The following is a 27,735-nucleotide window of genomic DNA, read 5'->3' as shown; positions in this document are numbered from 1 at the left end:
TTCTGTTAAACAATATAACTTTAGGATAAAGACAGAAGGACTTCTGAAAGGAGAACATATTTCTCCAAAGGCTGTGAATCACTATTAGCTCAAAACTAAGATGCAATCAGTTTAAAGAATTATGTGAGTGGTTTCCAGAGATAAAATTTATATTTATGTCCCTTTTTCATTCCAATATTCGCAAAAAACATATGTTATGAGAAAATTACTCAAATAGAAAATCAAGCACTCAAGAAAATGAGGATAAACAATCACTGAAATTAGCCCTGGCTCCTGTACATATGCTTTACAATAGTTTTTAATTGTATGACCCCATGCAGAACCTCTCTTTATTTTGGCCAATTAATGAACAGCCATTCAGATTTTCGTTATCACTTGTGGCTCAATGTGTGGTTCTTAGGGCCTAGTTTACTAAAAATTACTCAAACCTTACCATGAAGGCAGATATTCCCCATTCCTAACGATTTCTACATAACATTCAGCATCCAAGTGCTTCAAACCTACAACATTTTTGTGAAAATACATGAAAGACTAGAGATAACATTATCTTGTTTTTACAGACTAGCTTCTGCTATCTCCTATAATATCGACATGGAAGATGGAAGGTGACAACCCTCTCTGAGGGAGCATGGCATTTTCTTCATTTTAAGAACGGCAGTCCCTCTTTCTGGAAGCCTCTCTCACAGTAACTATTCACTGGAGAATAGCTGAAACATGTAGAGGAGGAACGGGAGTTTACAGCCTCATTACCACATACCATATCATACGTGACCACAAAATTAAAGGTCTTATCAGACTAAACTGAGAACACTGGCTTTTCCCTGGCTCTTAAATGCTTGCCTTTGCAACCCTACTTACACTTTTAGAACAGTTTTTATTTACCAGTTATCTCTACAGTACATCCACAATCATGTTGCTGGAAGTTGGAATAAGAAGGAAGAAACAGGTCTCTAATAATCTTGCTAAATGTTTTAATTTCACCTTAATACCTCATGTAAAATTAAGTATCTATCCATTTTTCAGACTTACCTACCACTGAGTTTTTAAATTAAGATGCATTTTTATTCCTGTTTAGAAGGACACAATAATCAGCCATTACCTCCTGCCCAGCCAAATGCAACAATGCAGAAAGTAATCAAATTTGGCAGGCCAAGTCCTGGCTGTCCACTGCTGCAGCTAGACTGTTCTCTGTCACTCCAGCCACAAGGATTTTAGTACCCTGTGCATAAACTAATTCTCAACCCTGATTTTCTACCCCTCCCACCCAAGAAACTTTCTGTTACCCACTCACTTTAGGAAACATATATAATTGTGTTAGAGACACACATATAATAATTACAATTATTAATAATAATTGTTGTTAGTTACTTTTTCCTCTCTACGTCTTAAGGATAGAAACAACAGAAAGTAACATAAATCAGGGTAAGACTGAAGGACACTTCTTGATACCACACGGACAACACTGCCATACAGGCTGCCAAAAGGACAGATGCTCTTTGCTTTTCTATTAAAAAAAATATTTTTTAAAAAAATCTGTCTTCTATAAAATGAAATCCAATAAACTGTCTTTTTAGTTCCAATAAATACCCATTAGGGATGACCAGTCTTTTTCCTTCTAAGCTCCATACATGCACACAAGCTTGCTCACTCACTGCAAAAAGCCAGATTGCCAGTTTCCCCTACCCCTTTTTCTTTCCCCTCTTCTCTAATTTTCTGTTCCTTAAAACCAAAACCAAATCAAAACAAACTGCCTTGTTTCCTCAAAATACATCTTTGACAGACTAAAATCAAACCACCGTACCATTTGCCTCTATTTCAAATGCAATTCTGTCATAACATCGTATTTAGAACAACCCAGTGAGTCTCTCCAGTTACAGATGAAGAAACCCTCAAACTCGCGTTTGGATTTTTGGAATAAAACCTTTCCCTGGTCTCATGTCATTAAGTGTTCGGTAAGTTTACAGTACAAAAGAAATAGTTTGAAAGCATCTGCAGGTCAGCTACTGTTTTCCCCTGAGTAAATTCTATTCTGTTTCCTTGCTGGTTGCCTGTACAAAGCTAGCGTCAAACCAGCATTCGATGAAATAAAATTCCCATGTTTTAATATTGCACATGTACTTTGCACATATACTGTAACACTGTTTTCAGCGTGTGGTAGCCTGGATATTGCTCTAAAAGGAAAAAGCTCTTTGTCAACTACGAGCTAGCTAATACTTCAAAAATTTAAAATTAATCTCAGAAAACCCCTCTCCAAATCCCCCCTCCCAATTTGCTATGAATTTCAGTATCAAGGCAGCAGCTATTGTCTTCTATTTACCAAAATAAAAGAGCATATTATGACCTCACATATCAATGACTAAATAACATTCTCCTAAAAAGCAAGAAATTATAAAAACACCCTGCACATAGTTTGTCACAGTGGGACTTGCCAAGGACAGCAGAAGGTGACTTACATTTAATTCTCTCTATTTCTAAAATCTATTAAAATCTATCCATCTCCATGGTAACTCAAAACATATATTCCTCTCATACAGTCTGATTAATACTTTTTGTTTTACAGTCAACCTTTTGTTTGTTTGAAGATACATAAGAGCTGTCTAGTTGATCCTAATAATCTTAAATGATACCATCAGTCTGTATGTGGAAGTAAATGAAAGGTGAAATGTACTGCATATATTGCTCCTTGTTATACTGTTCTTTAAATCCCATAAACTATCCATGAGTTCAGTGGTCTTCAAAGAAAGTAACTTTCAAAACAATTATCGTAGTTTTTCAAATTTTAATGATATGATACTTGCTTACAAACTAATCTTATTTTACTCTCCTAAAAATTTATACTTACTGCTAATTCCTTAAAGCTCGCACACTTCCACAAATCACCACGAGGGACTGACTGCATTAAATCTCTTAAAACAGGGAAGGGAAAAATAGCAATTATGGGCATCCTTTATAATCTTAAAATATGAAGCACTTAAACTGAACTTCAGCAAGTTAGCGCTAAAGGGGAGATGTACTGAAATGGATTGTGTTTTATGGCAATGACCTAATAAATATTAAGTGTAGACTCTACATGAGGACTGTTTCACCAAAGAAGAAATGTAGAGGTCATGCCATCCTCTAAAGACCTCCAAGAAACCATAGCTAATAAATTTATGTAAATGCAAGTCTCAACAAAGCATGAGAAGGACTTTTATTCAACTTTCCAACGACGACATACCTAAGCAGCATAAAAGCGTATGATTTTAGGTACAAAACCTTCTAACTAAGGTAATGAGTAGACATAAATCACATTGTGACACTTCTGTATTGTGGTTGTTAATCTGATCCTCACAATTCAAGACAGACATGGACAGAGTGGAGAGGGTCCAAAGGAGGTCCACAAAGATGATCGAAGGGCTGGAGAAACTGCCCTATGAGGAATGACTAAAGGAGTTAGGTCTTTTCTCCCTGGAGAAGGCTCAGGGGGACCTCATCACAGTATTCTATACTTAAAGGGTGGCTACAAAGATGATGGAGCTTCTGACTTCACAAGGAGCTACATGGAGACAACAAGGGACAATGGGTATTAATTGCCCCAGGAGAGGTTTCATCTCAATATAAGAAAGAAATTTTTTACGTTAAGAACAATCACTCACTGGAACAACCTCCCCAGGGATGTCGTAGAGTCCCCATCACTGGATGTTTTCAAGATGCAATTGGACAAGGTGCTAGGTAATCTCAGCCAGGCTCCCTTTCCCACGAAAGGCTGGACCAGATGATCTTTTGAGGTCCCTTCCAACCCGGGCTGTTCTATGATTGTATGATTTATCTCCAGCTTCCCTTTCCATGACTGAACATCCCAAATTATAAAAATATTTACTTTACACACAACACTGAAGTGTTCATCATTCTGCATTCTCCAAATAATTCTGCACATACCCTTCACAACTCAATCAAGAAAAAAGTTCAAGCATTTTCTAGTAATCAAATGACAAATCTGCTGAAAGCCTGATCAGGTTGCTAAGCAATCAGGTTTTTCCCAGCCTAGTGTTCCCTTTGAGAAACTGAAGAACTAGATGCTACTGAAAGTGGAAATATTTACTCTTAGTTTCCCTTATATTCTGTGCAGCCCTGAACAAGACTATCAGCTGACTGAAACTCATATCTGAGTTCCTGACAACTCCATGAAGATCCATCCTTCGCTCCAACTGTAGAAAGATATAAAAATATCCACAATACCGCTGAACATTAGAACATAGGATCAGGGATAATAAAGTGAAAACTTGTCTCCTTGTTACTATCATAGAATGGTTTGGGTTGGAAGGGACCTTTAAAGGTCATCTAGTCCGACCCCCCCTGCAATGAGCAGGAACATCAGCTAGATCAGGTTGCTCAGAGCCCCATCCAATCTGACCTTGAATGTTTCCAGGGATGGGGCATCTACCACCTCTCTGGGCAACCTGTGCCAGTGTTTCATCACCGTGATTGTAAAGAGTTTCTTCCTCATACCTAGTCTGAATCTACCCTCTTTTAGTTTAAAACCATCACCCCTTGTCCTATTGCAAAAGGCCCTGCTAAAAAGTCTGTCCCCTCTTTCTTATGAGTCCACTCTATGTACTGAAAGGCTGCAATAAGGTCTCCCTGGAGCCTTCTCTTCTCCAGGCTGAACAACCCCAACTCTTTCAGCCTTTCCTCACAGAAGTGTTCCACCCCTCTGATAATTTTTGTGGCCCTCGTCTGGACCCATTCCAACAGGTCCTTGTCACTCCTGTGCTAAGGACCCCAGAGCTGGATGCAGAACTCCACGTAGGGTCTCACCAGCGTGGAGTTGGAGGGGCAGAATCACCTCCCTCAACCTGCTGGTCACGCTTCTTTTGATGCGGCCCAGGATACAGTTGGCTTTCGGGGCTGTGAGCGCACATTGCCAGCTCACGTCCAGCTTTTCATCCACTAGTACCACCCAAGTCCTTCTCCTCAGCACTGCTCTCAATCCCTTCATCACTCAGCTGGTATTGATACCAGGGGTTGCACCAAATCAGGTGCAGGACCTGGCACTTGGCCTTGTTGAACTTCATGAGGTTCACATGGGCCCGCTTCTTGTGGGGGCAAATTTCTCAACAGGGGCCAAACAAGCTCTTAAGATTCATTTTAGATGTCTGTCTCAATGCCTGAACAATCACCCTAAAGGATTTTCCTATTTGCAGGTAACCTTGAAAATTACTCAGAAAAAGGAAAGAGGACCACACATATGTGCAATACCATCTTTGTACATATGCCTCTGTACAAATACCTCATCTTTCCAGGGGTTTGCTTGCACAGAACTGTACGTGTGTATGAAATATGCTCACAGCCTTGACTTTCCATTCTATTCCTTCAAAGGAGACCTTCTGAAGTAGACCTCAGATGCAGCATGTCTGTTTTAAATCATACCATGCTTTTTTCTGTCTACATAGTTTAGAAAATGTATCAACAGTTCCATACTTCATCAGATATGAAGCAAAAGGCAGCTAAGTAAAAATGTCTCATAAAATACTCCAATTCAAGAGTAAACTACATAAGTGATTCAGTGAATGGCATTTTGTTTTAAGATGAGTTTTGAAGTAATGCTTCAATTATACGGACACCCTAAAACACCCAAATCAGATGGTGCAATTGCACCAAGTCCTTTTACCCACTCTCTTTTACTTGATAGGATCCTCAGAAAATTTAAAAGGAGCCAATAGGAACTTTGTTTCAGACCCAGCTGACAAAAATTCCATCTATTCCCAACACCATTAGGTCTTGTTCCCAAAACCAAATGAGAAGTCACTCCACACACTTCCCCCCACTCTCCTTCTGCATAAAAGTAGCAAATTACCTTTACTGATCTAACCAAATTCTAAATTGGGCAATTATGTTTGGTCTCTCTACAGTCATCTGCTATTTCCACAGAAATAGTCCTCACATCACATCTTAAACTCTGAGGAATTTTTTTTACTGTTAAAATAGCTACTATGCTCCAACTGTGAGTTTCAGTGATCCCTTTAGCTGACTTAACAACTCACAGGAGTCTTGTTTGACCTAATTAACTAAAGCTCACAGAGAACTTGCAGATCCTTTATTTAGTAGTAGTATAAAAATAACAAATCTTATCAACACATACAGGGTAAGCAGGAAAGTTATCTACCTTATTGGTATTATTTTTCCATCTCGGTGGAAGTCATACACTGCTCTGGGCAACTACCTTGGAGCCACACACATGCATTTCACCATAACAAATGCAATTTTGCATCTTTATCCACCTCTGTGCCTACAGAAGTCTCTCCAAGGTTTGTTCTTGCTTTTCTGCTCTCTCCTCCTTGTCCCTTTGGAGGAGTCACAAGAACAAGCCCAGCTTCCCATAGTGGTAGCAATAATCTTATTTTTCTTTCCTCTTCCAATTCATATTAAGTACAATACTGGGGAAGGGGATCCCTGGCATCTTCTGTTTATAAGCCTTTGTAATACTGAGAAAGGATAAGTAGAACCTCCTCTTAAATTTCTTAGGCTTCCCACAAAACGAAATAGATAACTTGTCCAAATTAATCTAAATAACAATATGGAGTATTTGAGCCAGGCAAAACAGAATACAGAGTGTATATGTGTATACATACACTCACACATATGTTCTCACACACACACACACACACACATATCTGGTCAGCTATGGTTATCAGAAACTCTACCCACAATATAAGCAAAGCAGTATACAGTGTTTGCATACTACAGATTTTGAACACTCAGTTCCTGTGAACTTCCTCCCAAAGATTTTGTACAATGACAGTGAAAAGTAGGAAAATCCAAACCAAATTAAATAGAACATTGACCTTTTTTGACAGAAAGTAGTTACTAAATCTTACTGTTTCTGTGCTCATCTTAGAAGGCTGGATACAGGCAAATCAGAAGGCAAAGAACTTTTTAATTTCCAGTGTCATGGCACTATATCTATCTGCACACAGACTACATATTCGAATAGGGGAAAAAATGTCCTTTTTTGTATCCCAGAACCATAAAAGCCATATCATCTTCACTCCTTTGAAAAAATTAAATATTTAAATTCTATTACTGATTACTCAATAACAAAAAAGGTGATCTTTAGATAGATTTTTTTGACTAGGTTATCATTACTGCTACAAAAAAATACCCAATACAAATAACAAAAACCCTGAATACATTTTCTGATAGCTTCCATACCAGTATTATTTGTATCCCTTTCCAATTTGAGAGAAACTTCCCGTATCTTCAAAATTCTTATTGCTTTGTTAGCATTTAAAAGGGTTATAATATCAGAATCCAACTAGTCACAGCATAACATGATATTAAAGCAAAGAACACACCATACATCTTTCTATTTCAAATTCATTTTAGGTACAGCCCTTCCTTTAAGAACTCATCACAAACAAATGCCTTTCCTCCACAGTCTCAGCTTCTAGTTCTACTAAGACTATCACTTTGCTTTCACCTTGATAGCAAAAATTACAAGAACATCACAGCCCTGTGCAGTACAGTGATCTCAGGCTAATCTTTCCAATATATATTTCCCAGACTTACAAACTAAAATTACTGCACAACTCTTATAACTGAAATCTATTCTAGCTTCCACGCACACAGTTTCTTCCTGGTAATAGCACGGACTCTCTATAGTCAGAGAGAACCAAGGAAGATTGCCAATATTTTACACGAACTAATTTTCTACAGCTGTCTCTCTCAAAGTTGTGCTTCACTTTGCCCTTCCATTTCTCATTGTTCTCCTCCCTCTGGTTTTTTTTTCATCTGAGCTATTTTATCTCAAAACAACATAACATCCCTCTTCAGGCAGCATTTTAATCGCTCCAGGCTTCCTAGGTATTACATTCCAGTTCCTATTGTTTAACTGAAAGGCAAATACAAACCTTACAATGTATCTCAACGATATTACTAAAGCAATTTCTTGGAATTTTTAATTGAAACAAAATTGGTCTTTCAAACCATAATTCAGGTAAGAAGTTTGCCAAAAAGCATGAGATGAACATTTCAGCCTGTTCAGAGATATTAAGAGATGCTGTTTGGCATTTTGTTTGGCAGCTATCTTACAGTGCAATACTACTAAATAATGAACTGTCTGCTGTTACCATTTATAGGTACTGACCTACTGAAAACATCTGCAGTAACAACTAGCATTTGAACTTTCACTACAGTAAGAAACTTTTCTACAAAGCTGACTAGGCACAGAAGCATGATAAATAACATTAATTAGATTTCTTAGATGATTCGTATTACAGTTTGGGAATAATAAAAATTTTCTGCTGGTGCTGATCCAACAACAAGCAAGTATTTAATATATTTTAAGAAATGATATGACCTTACAGCATAGCTTCTAGCTTAAATACCAATTATAAAATCTTAATCCCAGCTCTGCCACATCCATTTGTGCACCTCTGTACACTTTCTCAGGCTTCAGATTTACAGTTTGTAAACAGGACAAGTTTCTGTTACCCACCTAAACATGACAACAGATTGTTCTTTCATGTCAGAAGAGCTATGGTACTACATCAGTAGTCCTGAACATAAAGAAACACGGTCAGTGTTTGACCAGGGGAGTTGTGGAGTCTCCATTCACAAGAAACTCAAAACCTGACTGGATGCAATCCTGGACAACCTACTTTAGCTGACCCTACTTGAGAAGGCAGTTGAACTAGATGATCTCAAGAGGCCCCTTCCAACCTAAACAGTTCTCTGATTATTTCTATATTAGAAAATATTTGAGTTTGGTTTGGGTTTTTGTGGTGGGATTTTTTAAAATTTTTTTTATAATTTCTGAAGAAACCCACCACAAAACAAAGTATTTTTTACTCTAAAGCTCTGCCAGTTGCTTCTTGTCAGGGAACAGATATCTCCTTCCAAACTTCTATGAAAACAGTAAATTCTTTCCCCTGTTATTTAAGAATACAATAATGTTGTGTGCAATGTTATAATAAGTATAATGAGCTAGAATAGAAAGCAGTCCCAGAAAGAAAATTACTAAGTGAAAGTTTATAGCTAGAGCTTTCTCTCTCTCCCCCCTCAAGGAACTAGTTTTAACAATAAAAAAGAAATAGATTAGTACAAAGGAAGTGTAACTCGTTTGTAGGTAATATGATTCCCCTTTCTCCAATTCAGTACCATTGTCAGTATTACTGTTGTCTTCTTCATCTGACACTGGGGAGAGAGAAAAATCTTACAGGAGGAAAACAGAAAAGATTGCTTTATTCGCATACACCAGAGGTAAGTATTTGAAATGGAAAAAGCAGGAGTACTAGGTGTAAAAGCAGTGTAAAAAAAGATGTATATACCTTGTGCAATGCCTCCCCTTAGACTGGATGCTACTTTCCAAGAAAATTTCTTCAGAGGCATATGATCCCCATAGAAAAAGTGGGAGCAACGAAAGTAAAAATGATTTCATAATAGACTTGATTGCTTTTTGAAGGGAATACGGAACATGGCTGGTTATGCTAGAGATACACTATGTAATAAGTAATTGGAGGTAATTTGGTGATCAAAATGGGTTAGATGAGAAAAAGCAATCTTTCTGCACCATGCTGCACCAGAGAACATCCTGTTTGGCGAGGCTTAACCAAAATGTTGCAAATTGCAGTGCTATGTTACTATGACAACTTGTATCTCTGTAACAAACTACCCAGACTTGGAGGAGCCACGATAACCGAAGAAGCAGAAAGGCGCGAAAATCAACCTATAAAGGAGGCTGCTTAGCTTGTTTGAATTTGCGAGCCCTTGGCGGAGCCGCGGCTCCCCGGCCGCCCAGCGCTGCTTTTGCTTTTCTACCTGGCGAGCCTTTGGTGGAGCTGCGACTCTCCGGCCGCCCAGCGCTGCTTTTGCTTTCCTACCTTAATAAATACAGATTGAATTTGCTTTGGACTCTGTTTGTCTCAATTCAACTATAACAAATTTGGTGCCGTGACTCGGATCCAGACAGCCGACTCGGACTTCAACTCTGGGAGGGCGCCCCATCCTCGGATGGTCCCGGAGGAGATTCCGACTTAGCTCACCTGGATTTTCCGAACTGAGATAGGAAAGCAAAAAAAAAAAAAAAAAAAAAAAAAGGAGAAAAGAAAAGAGATCCTGCATTTCCCGTAATTTTTGTGCACGAAGAGCCGGATGAAGACTCGGGAGTGAGTAAGTATATTGCGGTTCCGTTCGGTCGGGTTTGGGTACCCGGAGTGCGAGTGACTGAGACGTCCACTGGGCTTAGTAGTCCGCCGGGCGAAGCGAGTGTGGACCTCCTAATAGTGCGGTTCCCATTGTCCGCGAGGGCGTGGGCCACGAACGGAGGGAAGCGAGTGAATTTGAGTGAGAGAAGGCACTTTCGGAAGATGGGACAGGAGGAAAGTAAGGCTTCTGTTTCCATGCAGGAGATACGGGGTGGGGGTGGGCTCCCTGACATACCCCAAGATAGCCCTTTAGGTCAAATGATTCGATATTGGGATGGTCCCCCTTCTCGAAAAGGGAATTCTTTCCCCTTCTCGAAAAGGGAAGTCTAGGAAGATAATATTGGGATGATACCCCTTCTCGAGAAGGGAAGCCTAGGAAGAAAATGGTCCATTATTGTATGAAAGTATGGGAAGGAAAACAGATAAGAAAAGATTTATATTGGCCAATTTATGGATCTTTGGAGGATTGGATATGTCGACAATTAAATATATATGTTAACAAACGAACATTTAATAAGGAGGAGAATGAATATGCCTTTTTATGGATTCTGGGCATGGCTCAGACCGCTAATTTGTTTAAGAAAAGGTGGGATATAGACGAACCTCCAGCGTCTCCCCCACCCTATGTTCCTCCTCCTCCGCTACCACAAGAACTTGAGCAGGATTTCCCTCCAACAGCACCCCCAGACCCTGGGGAAGATGCTCCTCCTTCTAATCGAATAATAACTAGAAGTCAAACTAGAGAAAGAAGAGAGGAAAATTTATTGTATCCGTTAAGGGAAACCGCTATGGGGGGGGCACAACCCGGAGTCGGATTTGTATCTGTACCTCTCAGCTCCGGGGACGTGAGGGAATTTAAGAAAGAAATGGGACACTTGTTAGAGGACCCATTAGGCGTAGCAGAACATTTTGATCAATTCCTCGGACCCAACATTTGCACTTGGGACGAGATGGAGTCTATTTTGAAGATCTTGTTCACAAATGAAGAGTGTGGGATGATTAAAACGGCAGGCATGAGACATTGGGATCAGAGGCATCAGCATGGTCCCGCCGGAGATGTAAAATGGCCCCTACAGCGGCCCAATTGGGACAATCAAGACCCTGCACATAGAAATAATATGGTTGATCTCCGGAATATGATAATTCTATGATAATCCGGAATATAATTCATCTAATCCCCTGATTAGAGATTCTGTACCCAGAGGGCAAAATATTAATAAGGCCTTTAATGAACAACAGAGGAAAGATGAAACCCCCACCGAATGGCTGGAGAGATTGAGAAAGAGTTTGCAGCTATATTCTGTGTTGGACCCCAATAGCCAAGTGGGTCAAGACCTGCTGAAAACTCGATTTGTAGCTAAATCTTGGATGGATATAAGGAAAAAGTTAGAGAAAATAGAAGATTGGCAGGTTTATTGTCACAAAAAGGGACATCTGCAGAGGAATTGTCGGAAAAGAATGCAGGATGAGGAGATTTTTAAGGAAGATTAGGGGGTCAGGGGCTCTATTTGCTGGGAACCCCTAAGGTTACCGACCCCTTGATAAAATTGAATTGGTGCAAAGGGGGAACCTTTCAAGGTGCCCCTGATAAGAAATGTAGCAATAGAAGCCCCCAATAAATATGGAATGGGAACATTTTTACTGGTCCCAGAAGCTGAGTATAATCTTTTGGGATGAGATCTGATGGTGGAATTAGGAATTAATTTGGAAGTAGATCAGGAGAAATTAAAAGTAAGATTATGCTTATTAACTGCGGAAGATAAAGCCAAGATTAATCCAGAAACTTGGTATAGCCCAGGATTGGTGGGAAAATTAAATATCAAACCGATCACAATCTCTATAAAAGACCCAGACCAGCCAATTAGGATAAAACAGTATCCCATCCCCAGAGAAGGGAGAGAAGGGTTACAGCCAATAATTGAGAGGCTTTTAGCCCATATTGCCCATAAAGAAGCCGGATGGGTCCTATCGCTTAGTACAAGATCTGAGAGCTATAAACAAACGTACCATTACCCGGTTTCCTGTGGTAGCTAACCCGCACACTATACTTAATCGGTTAAGTCCAGACTATAAATGGTATAGTGTTATAGATTTAAAGGATGCTTTTTGGGCCTGTCCCTTAGAAAAAGAATGTAGAGACTATTTTGCTTTTAGGCCTTAAGGGATTGAAGGTCTCTAAGTCCAAATTGCAGTTTACTGAAAAAGAGGTAAAAATATTTGGGGCATTGGCTCACGAAGTGACACAAAAAAATTAGATCCTGAAAGAGTGAAAGGAATTTTGTCTCTAACAGCGCCCACTAATAAAAGACAGATAAGACAGTTATTGGGATTATTAGGGTATTGGGCGACAGTGGATAGAAAATTACAGCAGTAAGATAAAATTTTTGTATGAAAAACTAACTAAGAACGGGTTAGTAAAATGGACCCCTGAAGATGAGGAGCGTTGGGAAAACATGAAAAGAGACCTGGTAGAGGCACCTGTCCTCAGTTTACCCGATATCTGTAAACCCTTTCAACTTTTTATCAATGTGGAAAACAGGACAGCCTATGGGGTCCTGACCCAAGGGTGGGCAGGACAGAGAAAGCCTGTAGGATATTATTCTAAAATACTGGATCCTGTAAGCCGCAGGTGGCTCCCTTGCTTACAAGCAATAGTGGCCACTGCGTTATTGGTAGAAGAGGTTGGAAAGGTCACCTTGGGAGGTGAACTAAAGCAAGTTTGCTCATGTGTATGCTGCTCTTTGCTTTTGCGAGGTTGTTTCCCTAACTGCTTTATCAGCTCCCTGAGATAAAGGAGAAGGTGTGTGTCCCTCCTAGCTCCTCTGCTCTCCCAGGATAGGTCAGGGAGAGAGACACATCCTTGTTGCCATGGCTGAGCACACTGGTCTCCTGCAGTCTTGCGCTGGTTTTGCAGGAGCTCTGCGTGTGGCTGGATGTCTCTTAACCCTCCTGTGTCCCAGCCTGCTTCGAAATCAGCCTGCTTTAGCTACATTAAGGTGGCTGATTTTGACTGAAGTGGATTAGGGATTGTTCAGGAGAGTGGCGGGAGCTCCAGCAGAAGTGCTGTTACAAGGAACTGCCTTAACTGGTAGTAAGGTATACACCCCCCATAACATTTGAGGAGGATGAATTAGACGATGGAGAAAAATTATTTGTGGATGGCTCCTCACGAGTGGTTGAAGGACAACGGAAATCGGGATATGCTATTGTGGATGGGTGCACCTTTCAGATAAAAGAATCAAGACCATTAAGTAAAGCTTGGTCCGCACAAGTGTGTGAGTTATAAGCCATACTGAGAGGATTAAAACTTTTGGAGAATAAAATTGGAACCATTTATACCGATTCAAAATATGCCTTTGGGGTGGTACATACTTTTGGAAAAATTTGGGAGGAGAGAGGCTTAATTAACACCCAGGGAAAGAGATTAGTACATGAAAAACTAATCCAAGAGGTATTAAAGGCTTTAAGGGGTCCACTAAAGATAGCCATAGTCCATGTAAAAGGACATCAGAAGGGACTAACCCACACAGTAAGAGGAAAATAGATAAGGCTTTCACTCTCCAGGAATTGGATAAACTAAAACAAATTGGAGCAAAAAGATGGTGATAAATGGCTGCTACCAGATGGCAGAGAAATTCTTCTAGGGGAATACTGAATAAACTACACCATAAAACCCATTGGGGAATTCAGGCTTTAGTAGATCAGTTCGAAACAAACTATGCCTGTGTTGGAATATACGGTCTACCTAAAAGGATTTTAGAGGGATGTTTAACCTGTCACAAAGTGAATAAACGACAACTTACGGAAAAGGTTCAAGGAGGTCGTGAACTGGCTAAAAGACCCTTTGAGAAAATACAGGTGGATTTCACTGAATTGCCGAAGGTTGGGAGAGATCGGTATTTATTAGTCTTGGTTGATCACCTTACGTACTTTGTAGAAGCCTTTCCAGTGGTAAGGACTACTGCAAAGACGTAAAGAAACAACTGAATTGTTTGGTACAAAATGGGAATACCATACTCCCTGGCACCCACAGAGTTCCGGGAAAGTAGAAAGAATGAATGGGGAAATAAACACCTAACCAAACTTATGGTGGAAACAAAATTGAATTGGGTTAAATGTCTATCGCTGACCTTGCTTTACATTAGAACTCAACCAAGGACAGATACTGGTATATCCCCCTTTGAAATGTTGTATGGGATGCCTTATGACTTTGGATTATTAGTAGAGCACCCGAAGGTCGAAGATAAAATTTTAACAGAATATATTTTAGAACTGACAAAAAGGAGACAAGAACTAAGAAAGAAAGGTTTGGTAGTACAAAGACCTCCCTTGGACATTTCCATACACTGAATCCAGCCTGGAGACCAGGTACTAATCAAAACTCGGAAAGAAGCCTCCCTGACGCCTCGTTGGGAAGGACCCTTTGTTGTTCTACTTATACAGCTGTACGGACAGCGGAAAAAGGGTGGACTCATGCCAGCAGAATTAAGGGACCTATCTTCCCAGAAAGGTGGACTGTAACATCGGAACCAGGAGACCTCCGAATGAAGATAAGGAAAAACGAGACCGGTAAATGAATCACTCCAGATCAGTGGTTCCAAATACACTACGAGAGGTCACCTTGAAGTGAAGAAAGGATACCTGACCAAACGGGGGGGTGGACTATACAAACTAATAGGAACCCCTCAGGTTTTTCCCTTTTGTTGTGAAATTAGATCTCCGGGGAATACCCTGCTTGAAACCCGGGTATTTATGTTGGGTTGTTTGCCAATGTTTAAATTGTAAATGGTCCTGTGTTTCGTTTAAGAGACAACCTTATTGTACAGTGTGCTATAAGATTCGCCTAGAAACGGGCCCAACAACCAAACAGGTGGAAATATATTTGAGAGATAACTCACTCTAAATTATTAACAGGATAACAGCTAAATTCCCCTGAAGACTACCTGCTGCTGCCGAGAAGATATTAATATCCCGTTGCTCTCTGCTAAAGAGTAGACGAGGAAGGCAGAGAGGTACCAAACTGTGGGGACAATGAAAGTTGTTATCCTATTGATAGTCAGAATTGGAGATGAAAATTATACCAAGCAAGGATCCTGAATTGGACGCGGTTTGTGAAGTGTTGTCTAGGTTTGATCAACAAATTACTTATAAATAGAAAAAGGGGGGATTGTAATAAGTAATTGGAGGTAATTTGGTGATCAAAATGGGTTAGATGAGAAAAAGCAATCTTTCTGCACCATGCTGCACCAGAGAACATCCTGTTTGGCGAGGCTTAACCAAAATGTTGCAAATTGCAGTGCTATGTTACTATGACAACTTGTATCTCTGTAACAAACTACCCAGACTTGGAGGAGCCACGATAACCGAAGAAGCAGAAAGGCGCGAAAATCAACCTATAAAGGAGGCTGCTTAGCTTGTTTGAATTTGCGAGCCCTTGGCGGAGCCGCGGCTCCCCGGCCGCCCAGCGCTGCTTTTGCTTTTCTACCTGGCGAGCCTTTGGTGGAGCTGCGACTCTCCGGCCGCCCAGCGCTGCTTTTGCTTTCCTACCTTAATAAATACAGATTGAATTTACTTTGGACTCTGTTTGTCTCAATTCAACTATAACACACTAGACCCATTTAATTGGATCTTTTCCAGTTTTATTTATTAGATAACTAACTACTGTCACTTCAGATTTAAATAAGCAAACAGAGCTGCTGCAGCTTTATGTAGAGAAATTTCTCTAAAATAAGGATAGAAAGGCAATTCATGCATGTACCACCGACAGTTCTTGATCCTAATCCTACAATTATGGCTTGCAATTACTAAGCTAAAAAGCCAAGAGGAGGAAAAAAAAAAAAAAGAAAAAGGAAAAAAATACTGTCAAATGTGCAAGTTTTTTATTTGCTGTTCCATGGGATTTGGCCATTAAAAAAGTAAGAACAACAAAGATGAAAGCAGAGATAGGTGACATTATGTGGCAGCAACCAAAAATTATATAAAATAGATGAGATAAAACTCAATACATTTCAGTGTTTATTTTTAATAGAGGATGGAACAATCATACAAAAAGACCTCTAAGTTCTTCCTCTCTCAAACTCAATGCTAAAACACTCACAGACTGTGCTGAATAATTCTTTGAAGTCTTTGATGGGACTTACAGAAAATCTTCCATTTTGTGCTACTAAACACATACACTATTTCTTACATATTTAAGAACACTTAAAAATTAGGGTTTTTTAAACAGTGAAGCTTTCCGATCTGAAAGCAGAATTTCAAAACTGCTGAAATTTCCAACATAGCTCATGTTGACCTCACATGATCAGTGATTCTGCAGTTAGTGAACCCCCCACTAGATATAATGAATCTAACGATTCTTATATTGATTATGACTTTTTACTAATGGACTGAAATGCAATCAACATACCTCCCAAGTTATTTGAGAAATAAAGTACAATGAGAAGAGTACTGTTCTTACCACATACAGCTGTTTCCAGAGCACAGCCCATTCCTGCAGTGTTGCTGTGACTTCAGTCACAACAGAATCTTCAAGTGGGACAACTGTTTCATATTGCCTATACAAGAATAAGGGGAAAAAAATTAGGAAAGGTACCCTGGAAAAGGTAGAAAAAGAAATAAATGTCAACACAGTAATTTGTAAAATCCTAGAACTTGAATTTGTTTGAATTTGTTCAACATAAAAGAAAATATCTTAAGAGCAACATTTTGTCGCTTTTAACACTTAAGCAACTCCAGATTCATGTCAACCGTTCCTCAACTGCATTCCACAAGAATCAGCTTATGTGAAGCATTTTCTATTTACCTGTTCAAAATATATAATTTCATTCTAATCAAGGTCAATGAAAACACTATTCATGATCATAGCACATTAAATTAACGTGCCTGTAAAGTGGGGCCCTTCACAGTTTGTGTCCCTTCTCTCTAAGCCAGTCCAACCCTTTTTCCCCTCCAATTAATATGCTAGCCAATATCATCAACTATGCAAAAGATGTGCCATCTATTAACCTTTCCTATCCAGAAGACTGTTTCAATATTGGCTATGAAACCCGAGTGAGCTATCCTCTAATCAAAAGAATAGGACTTGTTCCTTTGTGGTCAAGATCCTCCATACCCATTAAAGAAGAAGCATAGCTCTCTCTTCTTTCATCACACTGAAATGCAAGAATGTGATAACTAATGTATGTATTGTAGTACCATTCTATTATCTGAGCCATTAGTGCCTTGGCTTGCCCTTTATGTTGAATGTTATTATTGAAATAAAATGTCAGACGCTGTAAAAATAAGGTCTATTTCAAGCTTCTGCTCTTTTGGCAATTTTTAAAATAGATGGAAAATAAAATAAAATAAAAAACAAAACCTGAAAAAACCCCACCACATTTCTGACACACACCCTACTGGAACAATTTTCCATAGGTTCTAAAGTACTGTCAAGTGAGAGACGGCCTCTGCAGCGCATCCAGCCACCCTGAAGGACAACTGCGCATACAGTTATTTTGAAATTCTCCTGAAGGGAAGCTACAAACTCCCCGTTTCATAATCAGTTTAAGTTATTTCTTCTGTTCTTTGTGCAGAGTTAAATGAGTGCTAAGAAGTAAATATGCGAACAATGAGATGTAATTAATTCCAAAAGGGGGGGGGGTTGGGGGGTTTTTTGTTTTTAAAAGAGAACACAGTTAATCATTAAAAAACCCACACACACTTTCACGGCAATATTTTGCTTTTGAAAATTCTTACTAGAAATAATTGTGCCACATTGGCTGAAGCCAAAGTTAACAAACAATGGGGGAGAGGATGATGAAGTTAAGTCACTGTATGTGTCTCTGTATTCTTGGAGCAGAAAACTTATCGAACAAAAGCTTCAATTCTTCATTTCCAAGCTACAAAAACTCATATCAATGACATAAGTAAATCTTATATTAAGATCTAAAATATACATACGTTAGAAACATCACTATCTTAAAAACCTGGCATAGTCATATTAGGCATGCATTCATGCCCCCTGAAAGCTAGGGCTAGGAAACACCGATTCACATACATACATACCAGGAGACAAGACAGATCACAATTTTTTTCTGTTATTATGCCAATGACCTTATCATTCCTACATTTAGTTGTGGTAAACTGAAACACTGACCGATACTGGGCATTCTACTGCTGCAATGTTTTTGTTTGGGTTTGGTTGGGTTTTGAGGTTTGTTTGTTGGTTTGGGTTTTTTCAAAATTTGGCCACAGTAAGACTAGGAAATCTCAATTCATGCTTTAACAAGTCTCCACAGAGTATGCTTGTGATCTGAAGTATGACACTAAGAATATGATGAAAATCCCAACACCTATTCTTTAGCTCATATTCAAAGATCATTTCAATCGTTAAACTAAAATTCTGCATTTAGTATATATCATCAAAAGTTTGCTTGATGCTAGCAACATTAAAAATGATGCCACAACCACCTCTAGCTGAAAATTCAGTTCTTTTCAGATCTCTGTAAAATGCCATTACAGGGAAGGGATTCAAAATAGTTCAACCACAGAAAACAAAAAGATAAAAGGAATCACACAATACTCTTTAGCTAATGGGGGGGGGGGGGGGGGGCAGATCAAAACCGAAGGAAAATGTTCTAAAGATTATTTTTGGAAATGGATTTACAAACTTTTGGCATCAGTGAAAAAATAAAACATTTTGGAAGATCAGTCTTCAACAGTATGGCTGGATTTAAAGAGAATGCACATCAGGACTACATTTAACCATGTAAATACAATGCTTTGCCTTCCTATAATCCTGCACTTCTTCCATTATACCCACGTACTAATGACATTACATTGGGTCCATGACTCAAATATAAGAACATTATATACCATGCTCTATCATTTCACAAGTGTTCATATTGGCACTTTGAATATATGCTTCAATACAGGGGGAGAATTTCTTTTACCAAAACATGAAATAACCATGATCTCTCATTTAGAGTTGTATTACGTTCTGTTGTACAGTCGGTATACCAGTCTTTGATACTTATATATCCTGAATTGGTTGCCCTTTACAAATTTTGAACTAACATCAAGTACTAATTAACTACAGATTACAGGAAACTTCCCCCTAAGGAGAGTACATGTTAGAAGTAGTCATTCTATGCAATATGTATAATTTTATTACACCCCAAAGTTACGAAGCATCAGTATTACAGTTGCCCTTACAATCTTTACTCAGTCCCTTTGAGGATAAACCTCCAATTCAAGGCTATCAGAAGTCACATTTTTCTACAGGTACTTCACTAAATGCCATTTAATACATTTTATCTTCCACATTTAATTTGTTGCCTTGGGTAATGGTCTGAAAATGATGCACTTATAAATCTCCCCACAGTGCCCTTAATCTAGAAAATGCAGGTAAAAGCAGCAGTGAAGACACGGGATATTGATTTCAGGAGTCTTAGTCAATCTCACAGGAAACTTTGCAGGTTGTAGAGCCTACACACAGTAAAATCTCTGACATTATGTTGCCATCAGTATTGCTATTCACATTAACTAAATTAATCTTACCTCTAGGTTTAACATATGAGCTGCCTATAAGACAGCGAAGGTAAAATATTTTCAGCAGAGTGTACTTCAGTCATTCTTTGGCTTGAAGTACAGTGGGTTGGATCCTTTGGAAAAGTTTCCCAGTAACATAGCTACCCTGTGAGCTAGGTCTCAGTGAAAATCTGTTGATAAACGAGATGGGCTGTCTACATGCTGGTGCCTCCATAACAAAGGGGAATATATAGAATTTTGCCAGTGAGGAAGAAGCAGAAATAAAAAAATAGAAGTAGAGCTCTTTAAAATGCATGCGTTTCACATGACACCTCTAGAATTAAAATTTTATGAGCAAAAGTGAACAGGAGTAACCAACAGCACTGATTCTTGCTATATTAAAAATAAAAAAAACCCCAAAGCTCTGCAGAATTACATTTAATTTTCACACCCTAATACACAACAAAAGATGCAATAAACTAAAACCACTCTATAAATTTTAATAACTATTTCTTAGATTCCCTTCTAGATGAGAAACACTGCAGCTTCTTAAAGAGAAGAAAAACTACTTACCCTCTGTTACTGACGATTGCCTTTTTCAAGTGAATATAGTTTGCAGGAAAAATCCCCTGCAAGAGAAAGAAGTCTGTAAGTTAGAAAAATACATTTGTAGTTTTTAGCATTTGTATGCTAAGCCACAACAAATAATTGCCAATATACCTATTTAAAAAACCCACCCTAACACTGTTTCAAAGAAGCTACCACAGTCAAAAGTCAACATTCAGATTAGTCACAATTGATCATTTTAATCCATCTTAGAACAGGACAGCACACTGAACCAAACCTCCATCGTGAAAGATCAATTTCTTAATAAGGAAGTTTTGCAAGTCTATTCAACAAAAATTTCATACAAAGATTCAAACTGATTACTTTTCATTCCCAAAAGTTCCTGAAGTGTTCAGAAACGTATGGGAAATATGCTCTGGTCTAAAAATTATGGGTAAGTCAACTAGGATCAAACAAAAAGGTGTCACTAATCCTACACAGCTGCCTTGGAAGGGACAAGATTGATTTAAAAGAAAACATTTAAGTTTAGCCAATTGTCTTCCTACTGCAAAGACTGCGAGAGCCCAATAATCCACTAACAGGTGATGAGCAAGCAGGAAAGAGGCGTGACAAGTAGGAAGAGTTCAGAGGACAGCTTGCAGTTAGCAGAAAGGAATGAGTAACAGAAGTAACTACCAGCAACATTTACTGGAGAGATGTGAGCTGGCTGGGACAGCCAGAAAAGTGGCTATCGTGCAGTTTGCAGCATAGCGTCAGTATCCTTCCAGACCAGGGCTCTCTGTGCTACATACATTACATTAGATGACAAGGACATAGGTTTAAGAAAATCAAAATAAAAAGTCCGTCATCAACTTTGTGTCTAGCCCCCATGCCAGTCTTTCAATAAGGAAAGAAAGTATTCTATTACTTGCATGTGCTGGAGCTATCCTTTTTCCTCCCTCTTTGCAACAAAAAGCTTCCACTTGGGATAGCTCCAGCTATTTGCCTTTTGCTGTTCCCATGATGGCTGGATTCTAACTTTGCCTGTGCCCTTGTGTTCTTTTGTGATGAGACGTGGGGAAAAGAGGTAATTTAAACCTAACTTTTCATAGTGTTCCATTATCTCTGTAAAACACGTAGCCCTGAATCCTCACAGCAAATTCAAGTCAGTCTCTAAGAACGGTAAGCCTGCACTTCAATGGGGAATACAGGATCAGCACTGGTAATCTTCAGGTTAAAAACCAGCTGACAGCCTCTCACAAAAATGTCAGTAATCAAGTGTGGGCTTTAAATTTTTAGAGCTTTAAACCAGTACAATTTAGGAAGAAAAAAATACTAAGTAAAGGTGATTCAAAGTGCTAAGAAAAATTCCTTCCTTTTCCTAGGCAAGACTGAAATCGCAGAAGGAAAAAAGATTGATCTAATAGGAATGGCTTCATCAGGGGAAAAAAAGTAAGTGTAGATGCTTTCAGCCACACAAAAATCTGGAAAGGGAAGAAATGCTACTTCAGTTTCTTGTTTGGTTCATTTCCAATTAATGCTATTTATTTCTGTGATCCTGTGCTGGTTACCTAAGAAACCAAGAAAGGTTTGTAGGGCTCTCCGATCAAAGGGAACGTATACAAAAGCAGAAGATGTACCAACACACACACAATCAACAGAGGCTTTTCCACTTAAAGAGTATTATAGTCATGAAAACATAACACAGGCAATATTATATTCCATAATACAGGTAAACATGAGGAATCTGGTACTCTTTTCTTCTTAAATACAAGCTATATTTAAACCAAAAGATAACAAAGTGATGCTTACAAAGAAGCACCTATTTGTAAAAGTATCTATCCAAACATATAAAAATACATATTCACTTGCAAAAAATTCATATCAGAACAGTCAAAAAAGTTCTCCAAGAGCAAAACAGGGATGTGACTGGAAAATAACCAAATGCAGTGGTTAAACTGTAAAAACCTGAAAAAAAGAACAAACTTAAAATATCCTTTTTCATCAGACTTTTTTCAAAGTTGTCTTAGATTAATAATGCAAATTATTAAATGGGTTCTTTAAAAATCCTGAATTAAGCAATACAAGATCACCCATCTATGCTTTTCTTAGGGGAGTAGGGTGGAGACGATCAAATTGGATGAGATTTATAAATGTTGGAAAGATTACATCTTACGTATCAGGAAGGTTTGCTGATCCTTTGGGTGACTAATGAGTATCATTTAGAAAAGAAATCCAATACTTCCACAGGAAAAAAAGTTAGAGAAGTAAAATCCTAAGGGTAAGGAAAACTAAAAGTTACAATGTTGCAACAGCAAAGTAGAGATAATCTCCGACTAAATTAAAAAAAAATATATTCACACTTACCTTTACATTAGGCTTCTTAATGGAAACACCTCTGTACCAGCCTAAAACCAGATAAAAAGATAAAACACATTATATTAATTTGTGGCATTACTTACTTTACACAGAAGCAAACCGACTGAAAACTATGCAGTTACTGAGATCATCTCAAAAACCAGCTGTGCCTCATGTAGGTAAAATTTTTCAAGGGTTTTTTATTTGGTTTTTGTTGGTTTTTATTTTATTTTATATTCTTTTGCTCTGCAATGATGAGACACAATTAAGAACCTGTTTATTCCCACCAAGAATAAAAGCAGCTTAGTATACTTAGTCACTGTACTCACAATCTTTAGCCACTGTGGCAAAGATGCATTCAGCACTCATGCAAGAATCTGTACTAAAAACTTTTCTTACATAGAATCATAGAATCTTTAAGGTTGGAAAAGACCTCTAGGATCATCATGCTGGTACATGAGTCTCTTCGTAGTGTTTATCTTAACAAAATCTCCAGACTTCAAAAACTTGTCCTTTTAAAGGCAGGAAAAGCTGTTATCATACATTTCTAAAACTTTTTAAACTAATATAAATCCTTTGCACATGTCTTGTCTTATGTATGTCTGTGAGACTAGAGAACAGGCTTTAGGATCTAATTTTACAAACCCAATTATTATTCTTGTATCCCCCATCAGATAATAGCCCCAGACAGGACAATAAATCAGGAACAAAAGCTAAAGCTGCAACAGCTACAAGTTAAACAGAGCCACCCAATTACTCCTGTTTTACACAGGTGAAAGTAATGTTACTCCATGCAAGATTCAACAGGAAAAAAAGTGCTGAAAACACCACCCAGCTTAACAATGGCAAAGGAGCACTTCAGTGATCATGGTAGATGAGCTGCTCTTCAACTCCCTAAGACATGCAAAACTACCTTGAATACTTGTCAAAAACAGGCTGCTCTCTTCATATCTGGGTCTAATGCTTCAGCCCCAGAACATAAAGCTAACCTTATGACCTGAGCCTGGAACACCCCACAGGAGCACGGGCAATGAAAAGTGCCAGGGGTGAGTTCTGAGAGGAGGCCTGGCCCTCCCTGGAGACCAGAAATTTATGGGCAAAGTGGGCCAGATGCAGACACTACACAAGCAGCAAGTTCAACTGCCTGCATGTCACTGTCTACTGCAGCCTGGTATTCAGACAGGCAACAACCCAAACTTGCCCGAGCCCAACAATTTCACATAATCTAAATCCACTTTCCACAAAAATAGCTCTGATTTTTCCAGCAACTTCCTACTTTTTTTTTTTTCTACAGAGGACAGGTAAAATTTAGTATCTGCAGCGTTCAAGAATACTAGGAAAATTTGTCAGTAATTTGCCATGGAGAATAGAGAAGAACAGAACAAAGTAACTGTGTTTAGTCTCTCTCAGAAAGAGGACTTCATATTTGGCTGAATTATAACATAAGTCTCATTTAGAGGCTCAGAAGTGGGGAAGAGGACCTTCATTTGGTTTTAAAGGCAGCCTGCTAGTCTTGAATTATTTTAAGGAAATCTGAGTCAATACAAAAGAAAATAATTAATGAATTTCAAAATCAGTATGGAAAAAATTAAAACCCATCTTCTTTATTACACAAATTTCTCATGAAGATAGAACATAACACGATTTATTTTCCCATGAAATTATTGCTTATATTAAAAAATAACATTTTGGTTTCCATTTATTTTTTAGTTGATCAAACTTCATGGCAATCATATTAATATAAATATATATGAACAAACAACATGTACAGATCCTTAAAATGAGTAATTTCTAAAACTCCACACAACTGTGCCTGCAACACCTGCCTCTGAATAACAGATGCTACATATTTTTAAGACCACAGAAAAAAATAAATGCATTTATCCTGTGATTCATTGTTACCAATATTAAATACAGCATGTGCTAACTTTTATATTCACAGACTCTGTACCTTAGAAATAAACATACATTTTAAGCTTTAAGACAAACAGAATGGCAAACTTCTCAGTAGATATGGAAAGAAGTGGTTTTATCTGAGTTTGTGAACAGAACTGTAAAGTTAGAACAAAACCCAATAAAGCAGGTGTCTAATAATGATTTAGATGTGCACATAGCAGTAACATTTTGATATATAGTACTTGAAAATCTTGAATATTTATTTCAAGTAGATATAGCAAATCCTCACTGGACAACCTATTTCAGTGGCGCAGACAACATACGTGCACTTTATAACCTGAACTTTCTTTGCTGCTATTTGAATCCAGGATATTTTTTTCTTTTGGAGACTATGGAAAACATTTTCTTGACTTCTCTTTTGTAGGCACTTTTATACATTTGAAAAGTGGTATATTTCCCCTTAATCTTGTAGATTGTGCTCTCCAGATCTTAAGTTTTCCTTTCTTTTCTCTCTTCTTTTTCAGTGTCGTATAGTATTTTTAGAATCACCCTTCTCTGGTTTAAGTTTCCTCCAACTCCATGCAAGCAAGATACAGTAGAAAGAAGAGCTCACCAGAACCTGAAAGCACTAAATAGTAAAATGTAATTCCTTATTTTCTTACACTGAACACTACCAAAACCTCATTCTGTATCTCAAAGGAAAAGCTATGAGAAAAGGTACAATGCTTTTTTTTAAAAAACACATTTAGAAAATTGCATCTGCATTACGCTATTCACTAAAATGAACTAAACCTTTATTCTGGAATTAGTCTTAAATAGATTAATATTGATCTAATAATATATTTTAAAAAACATGTATTTTGGAGGATTTAATCATGATAGCCATCAAATCCAGGCAGGTGCTTCAGCTAATTGTGATCACAACATACACTACATGGTTAGACCTCAATATTGACTAATACTTTTAGATGTTAGTGTCCTACAAATAATTAATTGCTAATGCTTTAGCATTATGACATTCATTTTCTAGTGATACATAGCCTTTAAACAGTACTGACTTCAAGGAAATGGTGAAAGAGATGGATTTAAAATTAAGAAGCAGGAATACATGGCTATGAAGTGACAAGAATGCTGTAATAAGTTAATGTGAAACAACAATCATGAGTATCCTACAATTTGAACAGATTAACTGTCTGTCTAGTCAGTAACTAATAAGAATTTGAGAATAGATGAAGTTAAGGGGCAAGACCAGAGCTAGAACACCTACAACTCTCTACAGAGAAAGACTGTGCTTCGTGCACACAATGCCTCCCCCCATTTCCTTTTCTGACAGCTAAGAATATTCTCAAACTGCTTGACCTAGTGGATGACCTAGGGAAAGCAAGACAGATAATTCTAACTGGTTTTCAAAAAATGAATCAGTGTACTGGATCTGGCTGGGATGGAGTTAACTTTCTCCACAATAGCCTGTCTGCTCCTGTGTTTTGGATTTGTGGCTAGACAAGTGCTGGTAAGAGATCAACGTGTTGGCTATTGCTGACTGGTGCTTGTACAACATCAAGGCTTTCTCTTTTTCCCAATGTGCCACCCCCAGTGAGTAGGCTTGGGGTAGGCAAGAAGCTGGGATGAGACATAGCTGGGACAGCTGACCTGAATCAGCCAAAGGGACATTCCATACCATATAACATCATCTGCTATAAGAATATCAAAAATTAGTCTATTTGAAACACCACATTAAGCAACATCCTATTCAGGATAGGAAGGAGAACGCTAAATATATCCCAAACAAGCCTGATGAATTTCAAGTATGTATCCTAGTCAAAATGAAGTAGATAAAATGACGAAGACATCCTAGAATAGGCAAAAATACCTTCAATGATACAGATGACACTGCAAGGAAACTTTTTTCTTTGATCACTCAGGAAGACAAGCACAGGATGAGCCTACTGCTTATGCCACAGCACAATAACAACTGAAGAAAGCACTGTTACGTCTGAACATTTGTGAGAAGCTGGGGATGAATGCAACCATTTGGACTGCATCTTAATGTTGCGTCAATGTGTATTTCTGGGTAAGTGTCATGACAAAGGCACATACTTGATAAATATTGATGAATGGAGGTGCAAAGCTTTTTGTTTGTTTTAAAGAAACTGATAGTATGACAGACGTAATGCCTCAGTAAAACAGTAACTCCATGCAGGAATTACATATGCTTTCCTAATCTAACAGATTTTGAACACCTCATACTTTATATTCTCAGTAGGCTCAAGACAAAGGTTTAATCCAAGCATTGTAGAAGAAAAGGGAATGAATCATATCCATTCCAGTGTGTTCTGGGCAAGTCACTGTATCTTAAAGCTCTATTCCAACTTTGCTTTTACATGGACTCTCTTGCACAGTGTAGTAGATAAACCAAGCAGACTACCTGAAGCAATACAGCCACACTGCACAGTGATCCATGCCAGCTAAACCTACCATTGCATCTAAACATTACATTTTTTAAGGTGAAACATAAAACTCAGGAAAAAACACAGTGCTTTCTATCTGCTTTTTTCAATACCATCTAACAATATTTGATCCAAGCTAAGAAAAGTGAAGAGGAGGCTGATCTACAGCTCTGCCCTCTGTACACCCTACACAGCAAATAATCCCTCAAAGATTACTTCCATGGTAATAAAACTGGAGAAAAACAAAAGGAAAAGCACCCCATTATGCCTGTTCCCCCTGCATGTTAAGACCACCACTTGCTTGGAACTTTTTCTTCAAAATGCATAGTCTATACATATATTCACACTGTAGGTTACTAGCAGGCCAGTAATAAAAGCTAAATTACTTAGCAGCATATGCAAGAATGTGTGCCTGTCCTTCCCTTTGTTGCTAGGGCTTTTTCAGCTTCCTGCTATTAGGCTTTCTGCTTAGCTCCTCTGAACCCTAGCACTCAACAAGGCCTCTGAAGAGGCAGAACGTAAAATGCTTAGGTAAATAATGTATCTTTCACCTACAACCACCTGTACCTATGGCAATTCACAGTGTGGGAAATGTGAAGCCATATTACTGAAACCTGCATACTCTCAGATAAAGACTGAAAAACAGTCTTTCCAAAGATGGATCACACTCAGAAGTCTCAGCAATAGTGCAATCCTAGTTAAATTGCAAAAGGAGCTCTGTGGCAGGCCTGCACATCTCAATCTCTTAATCTGAGCGATTAGAAGAGCCACCAATATTTTTTGATCTTTACTTGAAA

General features: G+C 38.4%; 1 protein-coding gene across 12 annotated transcripts in view; it reads right to left on the bottom strand.

Moving 5' to 3' along the window:
* Nucleotides 1-27,735, bottom strand: part of DOCK3 (dedicator of cytokinesis 3) — a 224,773-nt gene that overhangs the window by 171,062 nt on the left and 25,976 nt on the right. For all 12 annotated transcript variants that reach the window (XM_054838228.1, XM_054838236.1, XM_054838229.1 and 9 more), the window contains exons 3-5: nucleotides 22,605-22,645; nucleotides 20,265-20,320; nucleotides 16,642-16,738 (exon numbers count right to left, since the gene is read on the bottom strand). In XM_054838228.1, coding sequence (XP_054694203.1) covers nucleotides 16,642-16,738; nucleotides 20,265-20,320; nucleotides 22,605-22,645 — 194 coding nt within the window. The remainder of the gene's footprint in view (nucleotides 1-16,641; nucleotides 16,739-20,264; nucleotides 20,321-22,604; nucleotides 22,646-27,735) is intronic.

The sequence above is a fragment of the Grus americana genome, chromosome 11 (assembly GCF_028858705.1).
Source record: "Grus americana isolate bGruAme1 chromosome 11, bGruAme1.mat, whole genome shotgun sequence".
NCBI classification, from domain to species: domain Eukaryota; kingdom Metazoa; phylum Chordata; class Aves; order Gruiformes; family Gruidae; genus Grus; species Grus americana.
This window is presented reverse-complemented; position numbering and strand designations above follow the sequence as displayed.